This window comes from Triticum aestivum, chromosome 3B (assembly GCF_018294505.1).
Source record: "Triticum aestivum cultivar Chinese Spring chromosome 3B, IWGSC CS RefSeq v2.1, whole genome shotgun sequence".
NCBI classification, from domain to species: Eukaryota; Viridiplantae; Streptophyta; class Magnoliopsida; order Poales; family Poaceae; genus Triticum; species Triticum aestivum.
The window spans coordinates 77,906,862-77,916,640 of NC_057801.1; the positions used below are offsets into that span (position 1 = coordinate 77,906,862).

Below are 9,779 nucleotides of genomic sequence, written 5' to 3' on the forward strand. Positions count from 1 at the left end.
TTTGGCATGTGTTGTATAAGTTGAAGATACGAGCTGATCGTCGCCTTCTCAACTTGATTCGTCATTTGTCTCTCTCCCATTTGCCTTTGTCTTTGAGTAGAGCTGAGCGGGTAGGAAGAAAGGAGTCGATTGGGGTTTCAATCTTTGTATTTGCAATGAAGAAGATGGTAGTCAACGATAATGCGATGAGTGGCCTCAGATCCATCTTTGTCTCGTTTGCCCTATCTTCATCTAGAGATTTTCTGATTTTGAGGTTTTCATTCAGTGACCCTTTGTTTATCCTAGTTACACCTCCACCCCCAACATGCAACTAGGCCGCCTTTTGTGTCCGAGTTGCAAGTCCATACCTCGATATACAACTAAGGTCGATTCATTTTTTTGTCTTAGTTGTAAATGCACCCTCTCGACATGCAACTTGGGTCTGACCCTTTTGTCCCAGTTGCAACTCCACGTCCGACATGCAACTGCGAGCTCGCCTTTTTTTCTATCCTAATTGCAAGTCCCCACCCTCGACATGCAACATTTTTTGGTGGGGCAACCATTTTTGTCAATAGTTGCAAGTTCACCCTTTTTGTCGTAGCTGCAAAACAACTCTAGTTAGACAACACAGCCCTAACCATTTTCCCTGAATTGCAAGTTCATCTTTGATGCCCATTTTTGTCCCCATTTGCAACTCCACCTTCAACATGCAATCGAGTGGCTGCTTTGTTTTTATCCCACTTGCAAGTCCATCCTCGATATGCAACTGTGCCTGACCCATTTTTCCCATTTTGCAAGCCCACCCTCGACACGTAACTGAGCCTCGACATTTTTTTTGTCTGAGTTGCAAATCTGCTGTCGACTCACAACTAGGCCCCGTTTTTTTCTAGTTGCAAGTCCACCCTCGACTCGCAACTGGAACCAAGCTTTTTTTGTCCAGTTGCAATCACACCCATGACTTGTAACTAGGACCTGACTTTTTTTGTCCCGGTCGCAATTCCACCCTCAACTCGCAACTGGGGGTCCAAGCTTTTTGTCCCAGTTGCAAGTCCACCCTCAAGTTGCAACTGCGGCTCGACCTTTTTTCCCAATTGCAATTCCACTCTCGACTCGCAACTGGGACCCAACATTTTTTGTCCTGATTTCAAGTCCACCCTCGACTTGCAACTTGGGTCCCACCTTCTTTTTCCTAGTTGGGAGTCCACCTTCAATTAGCATTGCTATATTGCTTGTGAGCGGTCACAAACCGAATGGTTGCAAACAATACAACTTACTGTTGGATCAAAGAAACCACGGCAGAAGCAAATGCGAAGAACTGGAATGAACAGGGAACTGTACAGATGAACTCGCTAACCCTAGCATGGATCTATGGTGCGGAAAGGGGAAAACTTACTGCGATGGATCTGCTGCGGAGGGGCGCCGCTGTTTTCTGGTCAAGTTCAGGTCGATGCAGCGGCCTAGGTCGACGGAGACGAGATGCCCTGCTGCTGCGGCGGCGGAGCTCCAGTGACAGACGGGGGCAAGAGGAAGAAGATGCGAAAAGGGAAGAATGAGGAAGACCTAGTCGTGTCTATTTATAAGGAAGGGCCACTAAAAGAGCGCGAAAAACGAGGAGGCCGAAAATATAAGTTATACAACTACAAGGACGCCTCGATTTTCGGGATGGTCATCAAGACAAAGATCCGTTGGGATGCATTGGATAAAATGTGCTTTTATGACAGGTGACGTCATGGCGGGTTACCACGATTTCAGAGGATGACGTCATGGCGGGTTACAAAAATTTCATAAGGGCAGAAGATTTTTCCTTAAGTGTCAAAGATTGACATGAACCAATTCAAATCAATCTGGGGCCTAATGTTGGGGATATAACTATTGGTATGAACCGTCCAGGAGGGGCCGGGTTATACTTGCAAATATTCTTGAAGCCCAAGATCCAGGATATAGATGGCGGTTTAGTTAAGGGCCCAAGGCCCAGAGGCGACTTAAGGCCCGTAGTGATAAACCGCCATGTATGCGTGACTTGTATTGTAAGGCAAGAATAGTTAAGAGACCGAGCCGGACACTGGTTATGAGCCGGCCGAGACTCTATGAGCCGCAGGGCGTCGACCTCTGTATATAAAGGGGCGACCCGGCGGCGGTTCAGGACAAGTAACATCAACTCGAGAGCTAGGTCAAGTGATTCGCTCCCTGGTTATCGAGACATAAGCAATCTCACTCAAAACTAGATCGTAGGCTTTTACCTTCACCGTAAGGGGCCGAACTAGTATAAACCTCGTGTCCTTTGTTCCGATTAACCCCTTTAATCTTCATAGTTGCGATGGCTCCACGACTAAGTCCTTTCACTAGGACATCTGCCGTGACAATTCCACGACAATCGGTATGATTATATCTTGAGGGGGAGTGTGTGATATTAATATTGTACATGTACAAAAATGAGCAAGGGGAATAAATGGCACAGGGTGTCCAGGGTGAGACACAACACATTACTTGTTGGATTATTAAGAATCGGGAAGAAAACTGTACCAGAAACCACCACTAAAGTAGCAATAAGATGATTGTCAGTATCACTACACCTCCCACTATGCCTAACACAATCAAAATATGTCGTCCTGCATGTAGTTGACATGTAACCCAAGGAACAATATGATGTAAAAAGTCAATTCCGCATCTCATACTTAACTCACCGTTCAAAGCCTTGAAGAATCGATACCGATAACCGTATATAGCTGAGGGGGCTATTGCCCCCCAGCCCAACACAAATTCCCGAAGGATATGTCACATCAGCAAGCAGTTCACTAGCAGCCTTGTCGAATGCTTTGCACTGGGTGAAATATGATGTTACTTTCAGCAAACCTAAGATTGCACACACCATAGTAGATAGAATCACTCTTCCTAAATGTGCACACAACCCGGGCATCCTGGAAGGCCTGAGTGAGACATCTCTTGCAGTCATAGGCCTCTGTGTCACCATGACATCTTTCTAGAGCATATGTTCTGTCCTGGCTAGAACCAACCATCTACTTGTAGAACAAAGAGGGGAAGGAGGCGGCTGCCTCAGGCAGCGTGGCGGACAGCTCTTCAAGGTTTTGCTAGTACTTGCTGGGCGCAGTGTAGTTTCCACCATCACAACGGTAAGCCCAGTAAGTCAGACTGTGACTGTGGTAATAAGGAGATTCAGTGCAGCCATGACATGCGCCGCTGTCTTGATGGCTGTGATGGTGTGGCCTGAAAAAAGTAGATGAGTGCCAAGTTAGTGCCATATGAATGCAGCCTGGCGATGCTCGGGTCAAATCGAATGGGGCAAAATGATGAGGAGGTCGATGGCTATTTATAGGTGCGGTGGCCGGAGAGCACGTGAATGTGGGCAACCTGGGCGCAGTCGTGCTTGGGGTCGTGCGCGATGTGGGCAGTTGCGAGAGAGAGGTGGGGGACGGACATGACATGCAGGCCCCACATGTCAGTTGGGCCTTTTTTTTCTTTTCTGTTTCCATTTTTCTTATTTTTTCTTTTTCCGTCTTCTTTGTAAATTCAAATAGAGTTTGAGTTTGATTTTTTTTCAAATAGAGAACATTTTCTAAATTCCAAATGGAATATTTGTGAATGTTCAATTTTTTTGTTTGGGCATTTTGGACATATAATGCATGCACTTATATTTTCTTTTAAAATTTGAATTTGGTTTCAAAAGCAAATATGTTTCAAATTCATTTTAGAAAGTGGGTAGAAGTTCAACATGTCATTTGGACTTATGGAAATAATATTCCCTGCCAATAAAATACATGACCATTTTTTGAATAATTCCCTTTGATTTGGATTGGCTACAAAATAAATCCAACTCAAATATTTTGGGGAAAAACTAATAGGGCTTTGAATATTACTTGGGACTTATTAGGGATAGCCTTATGCCCAATAATATTTCAAAAGGTTTGGTTCCTACCATAGACTGGGATGTGATATTTCCAGTGAAGGTTTTGTAATAGCATAGTCTAAGAAAAAATTAATCATTGGTTATCTTTAAGTAAGCTAAGCCGCACATTTAATAGTTGCAGTACTTACGCAAGCACACATCTCATTACTTTTGAAAAGGGGAGTACCCCGGGCTCTACATTACAAAATATACACACATGACTAACAGACAAGAGACAAGCTAACACAAGCACGAGCGGTCTAACCCGAGATTACATAGTTCACCCGTGTAATGTACGAGTGGCTCCCTCCCTCCCTCCCTCCCTCCCTCTCTCTCTCTCTCTCTCTCTCTCTCTCTCTCTCTCAGCATCGACGCTTACAACAAATTTGACTATGACATTGACATGCTACAATAGTTCTTCAACTTATTCATACTAATTTCATTAGTCCACTCCGATCCATTGCATGTGAAGGATGTATCACTATGTGATGCTAGCGAAGTTATTTCGGGGTGCTAATTTATCCCTACTAAAATTCCAACAAGTTAGCACATCCACCAATCTTCTCACATGTATTATATTAGCACAAATCCTTACACACCATGATGTCGCGAAGCCCTCAATTTTTATTGTAGAATGTTAAGAATTACCATAAATATATGAAGTAAGGCACCCATATATTTTATTATCAAGATAAAAATAATTTATAAAATTTGCATGTCAATTTTTGTACCAAGATAGGGACAATATTTCAGAACTGATATTCATATGTGGTGGGTGTGCTAGCCTGTTGTACATGGTGAAAATCTTTCAAACAAACTATTAAATCTCAATGAAATCATATGCATAACTCACCGTCATTGTTTGATACACATACATGCATTAGTGAACAAATACACAAGATATAAAGCAAATTAATATATGACATACTAAAAGCTCCCCAAGTCAAAATTACGTGCTCTAAAAACAGCCCCAAGCAGTCATGCGTCACAATTAATTCGGCTACATGTACCACTGCGGGCATCATCACCTCGCAATTGTGCACCAGCTCCAACTTGATCAGAAAGCAAAACCTTCATCTATATTGTCCACCGAAAGGTAGCTCTATAGGGCACAACCTTGACTTAAACATCATCTCAATATAATTGTGAAGACAATGTGAGATCTGGTCATAGTCTAAAATACGTGCACACATGAACTATCAAAGGCCATTCTATAAAAATATTAGCATTGCTATATTGCTTGTGAGCGGTCACAAACCGAATGGTTGCGAACAATACAACTTTCTTTAGTCTGAATGTCAAATCATGATAGTTGAATCAGAAACAGATCAGCACATCCTTGTTTTAACACTGCCATTCACTATGAGAGCCAGAACCAGATCAGCGCACCAGTGTCTTGTGTTTTCCCACTGTTGTTATCGCTGCAACATGATGAAGATGAGTATTTTGAATATCAGTATTTGACTAATTTATCTATAAATACACAAGAACTGAAAAGTAAGTGTGAGTTCTCTGAAAAACACTACACAAAATAGACACAATACTGCTACATTCCCTCGCGGGTGAATCCACTGCACATTCGAATGAAAAACATACGTTGCATGGTATCTGCGGGAGCGACGCGGGGGCCAGGCGTGTTTTCTCCGAGAAACTTCTACCCACTTGTAATTTGAAGTGCTCCTTCAAGTTTTAGCACATCTTAGTGTTATTTTTTTTAATATTATTGCTTCAGAATTATTCACCGGTATTGTGTACTGCTTATGCTACACTCACCATTTTATTGTCAAAATAGACGTGTGTGGCACAGCTATTATATTTAGTTATTTACCCGTAAAGTATTTGACTGCCCATCTTATGAATTGCCTCACTATCTTGCTTTCTGTCCTTCGCATGATTTAGAACCGGTGCTATTCTTCTTATGCCATATAACATATAACATATTCGTACAGAAAATATTAATCAACATATATCTTCTCCATCAATAGTGAACATGCTCGGGTAAAAAATAAACAGGCACAAAAGTACAAAACTATCCGATGAGTATCAGATGCCAAAACACATGTAAAAAGACATGATTCATGGGTATCATAATTATATTGCATGATAAAAAAAACTATTCTTGCATATGACTTTATCATCACTAATATTATACTGCAAAATGGACGGCCGCAGCAACACTCGTCTTTAATGATCTAGTATTATCAAAACTCAAGACAACAAAACAGAGGAACATGTGAACGCTTTTGAGACTGGACTTCTTATAGCAGCAAAGCATGCTAGTTCCCGGTTGATCGCCGGGGCAACGCGCGAACATAGAGCGGACCGTCCATTTTGAGGGTGAGCATTGAACGATACCCCACCGTGGAATCGCGCTCCCACATCTCAAACCTGAAGAGGTAGAGAAGAGCGGCTGCAAATATCTTCATCTGCCTGTACGCGAACTCCTTTCCTAAGCAGATCCGAGGCCCCGCCTAAGTTGAACAAGAAGACAAAAATACATACACGTGAATTCTGGATCAAGTCGTAGTTTATTGGTCCTTGAAAATATAGATGATTTATTTACCTGGAAAGCGGTGAACTTGTAGGGGCTCTCCGGGACGAACAAGCCATCGTCGTCGAGCCACCTCTCTGGCCTGAACTCCTCGGCGTCGTCGCCCCACAGGAACTTCATCCTGCCAATCGCGTACGGCAGGTAGTTCACCATGTCCTCTCTCCTCACAGCATGCCCGTCCGGCAACGTGTCATCCGAGAAGCAGCACTTGACATCCTGCGATGCAACAACCCATAATCACTTCCCTGGTCGTGACACAAATGGAAACGCAAATGCGGATGATCGGGGTCAACGAACTCACGGTGGGCACCGCCGGGTACAGCCGGAGGGTCTCCGTGAGCGCGGCGTGGAGGTAGTGCATGCTGCCGATGGCGTCTTCGGTCAGGCACGCTGTGAACTCTTGCACGCCGCCCACGTCCTGGTGGTCGCCGGTGGTGGCCTCCCGCACCTCCCTCGCGATCTTGTCCTGGATGCGCTGGTCTCTGCACAGCACGTAGAGGAACCACGACAGCGTCCCCGCCGTGGTGTCGCGGCCGGCGATCATGAAGTTGAGTATGATGTCCCGCAGGTACTTATTGTCGAAGCAGCCGGGGTCTTTCTCCCTCTCCAGCAGGAACCTCGACAGTATGTCCTGTTTCTTGGCCTGCCAAATCAACAAATGTCACAAATTTGCTGCCAATCAATCTCACGTTGCAAGAGGAATTAAAGTTTACGTACTAATTCTTGTCCATCTCTGCCCATCTGCTCGATCTTCTTGTCGATGACAGCGTACACGAAGTCATTGATGGTGCGCACCGACCGCTTCATGGTCGCCTCCGACAAGACGTTGAGGAGCCTCTTGGCCTTCCAGAGCGGGTCCAAGAAGCGGTACAGCACCTGCTCGCTGGCGTCGTCGAACGCCCTGGCGAACGCCGCGCCCTCCTGGTTGGAGTTGGACAGCGAGCCCAGGTTAACCCCGAACCCAATGGTGAAAATCGAGTCCAGCGTCGACCGCATGAACAGATCTTCCATGCTCAACCTCTCCCCGGCAGCCGCGGCGGCGGCCACGATGCCCGCGAGCTGGGCAGCCATGTCGAGGAACACGCCACTGCTGTAGTCGCGGAGCATTCGGGTGCTGAACTCGAAGCTGGCGACCTTCCGCTGGTGACGCCACTTGGTGCCGTCGACGTTGAAGATCCCGTCGCCGAGGAGGTCCTCCATCATGCCATGGGTCATCGTCCCCTTGCCATAGTTGGCGAAGTTGGTCCGGAGGATGTACTCGACGTTGGCCGGGTCGACGGTGTGGACGGAGCTGCAGGTCAGGGTGAGCATGCGGAAGGTGCGGTACCTGCGGGAGAGCTCCGTCATGTACTCCGGCAGCCGGCCCCAATTGAGCAGCTGGTGGAGCATGGTGCCGGCAACGGGCGGGTAGCTCCGGCGCCTCCTGCCGAGCAGGCCGAGGCGCATCATGTACAGGCCGGCTAGGATCAGGACCAGCAACGACAGCGCGACCTGCAGCAATGGCAACGGTGAATCCATGGCCTGTGAAACGGTGCTGGGTGGGTCACGTAGTATGGTGCTGGATCAGTGCGCCCTCTGTGGATTATTGAGGAAGGCATATTGTTGTCGTTATTTATAGTACAAGAGTATAGATTGAACGACGTAATACGTCATCTATGAGGTCACCCACACTCGTACTATTTGGTAACTGTCCATTACTATTTACGATCCAAGGGTCTGGACTGAATGAGCTAACAGGTCATCTATGATGTCACCAGCACTCATATTTGGTAACTATCCATTATTTCTCATCCAAGGGTCTGGATTGAATGAGGTAATATGCCATCTATGAGGTTACCCGCACTCATATTTGGTAAGTGTAAGAAAAATAGGAAACACCAGAATTGGAAAGTAAAATATATTCCTACCATATAGAGATTGCTGGGGTAAAAGGAATACAACTGTATTCTTCTATACAAATATGTCATGAGTTGCCCATGGATCTCATTTAAAAATAGCTATTGCATTCCTAATTAAGATGATTCATGCCATTAAATGTCATGATTTATATTAAGATATCATGAGATCACATATCTTGACACGGATCCGGCTTGCCTGCTGCCTCCCTATGCTCCCATCCGTGCTCCCACTTCATCCTACGGCTGTTTTTCCCCCTTTTTTCCTTCCTAATATAATCACCCCCCTGATTTTAACGGGGTGGGCCTGGGCCTTATTTTGTTTCAATCAAATCAAGCTACGTACGCGGGAGCACAGACGGGCACACGCCCGGGGCGCAGGCAAGTTTCAGAAAATCGGAACAGATTCATTCTTTCCATGATATATTAAATGGGTGCAATTTTTTTGCATATATATGGTCAACTACACCAACAAATTTCAAAAAATAAAGAAAGTATGGTGTCATGCTGGGTAGCAAACTTTGTCCATTTGGTTAAGTTCTGAGTTTGAAACTTTTTTTTGTTATTTTCGTATATTTTATAGTTGTCCACTAATTTTATTTGATGTGACTGCATCTAATTTCTTTTGAAATTTAAAATTTTATGCAAGATTAATGTACCTCTTTTAATCATGTGGAGGCAACATGGGCGACATTGGTCAAAGTGATTTGGGAAGGTCCGAGGATGGTATTTCATCTTTTTTGAGTGTGCATAAAATGCAACAATGTGTTGTTTTAAAAATATTAAAAAAGACACCAACTTTTGGAAATACTAACATTGGCTCTAATTTTGTTCTTAGATCCACCTCCATATCATGGATAATTCATGATGATTAGTAAAAAGTACAAACAGATAAAAAATAATTGTAATGAATATGAACTAGAAGATGTTGGTAGAAAACAAAAGTTTTTTCACAATTCTTCAAACTCGACGTCCCTAGGTTTGTCCTTCATATGTTGGCATTTGAGTTTTCCTCTGAATCGCATATTCAAGAATCACAACAGTTATAACACAGAATATAAAGTTTTAATTACAAAGCTGAAAATAAATTACACAATTATTATTGCCTCTAAAGCATATTCCCAGCAACGACGTCATCTTCGTGGAACAAAAGCCTAACCCTAATAAACCTGCCTTTAAAGTTGCAACATACTACACCCACATGAGTTGTTGGGTTTTGTCCTAAAGAGGAAGGGTGATTTAACACAGAAGCAAAGTACGTCTCCTAGTTGAGAACCAAGGTTAAATCAAACCAGTAGGAATCACCAAGCTAATGAGGTCAATAACACACAAACAAACAAAAAAAACTTGCACCCAACTTGACAAGGGGGTTGTTAAGCCCTTGTGTCTTAATAGTTACACAATCAAAAGAAAATAGATAGATATATAATGGTGTAGAAAATATGAAAGA

General features: G+C 44.2%; 1 protein-coding gene across 1 annotated transcript; it reads right to left on the reverse strand.

Moving 5' to 3' along the window:
• Window positions 1-5,980: 5,980 nt before the first annotated feature.
• LOC123064861 (cytochrome P450 704C1-like) lies at window positions 5,981-8,001 on the reverse strand. Its single transcript, XM_044488265.1, has 4 exons — window positions 7,152-8,001; window positions 6,736-7,077; window positions 6,447-6,650; window positions 5,981-6,354 (listed from the first exon to the last, which is right to left on the reverse strand). The coding sequence occupies exons 1-4, from the start codon at window positions 7,950-7,952 to the stop codon at window positions 6,160-6,162; spliced, it is 1,542 nt and encodes a 513-aa protein (XP_044344200.1). The 5' UTR covers window positions 7,953-8,001; the 3' UTR covers window positions 5,981-6,159.
• Between the last annotated feature and the right edge of the window lie 1,778 nt (window positions 8,002-9,779).

What these genes read in the sequence shown, in the direction of transcription:
- LOC123064861 (XM_044488265.1), bottom strand. Translation starts at nt 7,952, where the DNA reads ATGGATTCACCGTTGCCATTGCTGCAGGTCGCGCTGTCGTTGCTGGTC. An exon ending in GCAGAGATGGACAAGAATTA is followed by an intron (nt 7,078 to 7,151) that starts GTACGTAAACTT and finishes TTGATTTGGCAG; the next exon opens with GCCAAGAAACAGGACATACT. An exon ending in ACAAGTTCACCGCTTTCCAG is followed by an intron (nt 6,355 to 6,446) that starts GTAAATAAATCA and finishes TGTTCAACTTAG; the next exon opens with GCGGGGCCTCGGATCTGCTT.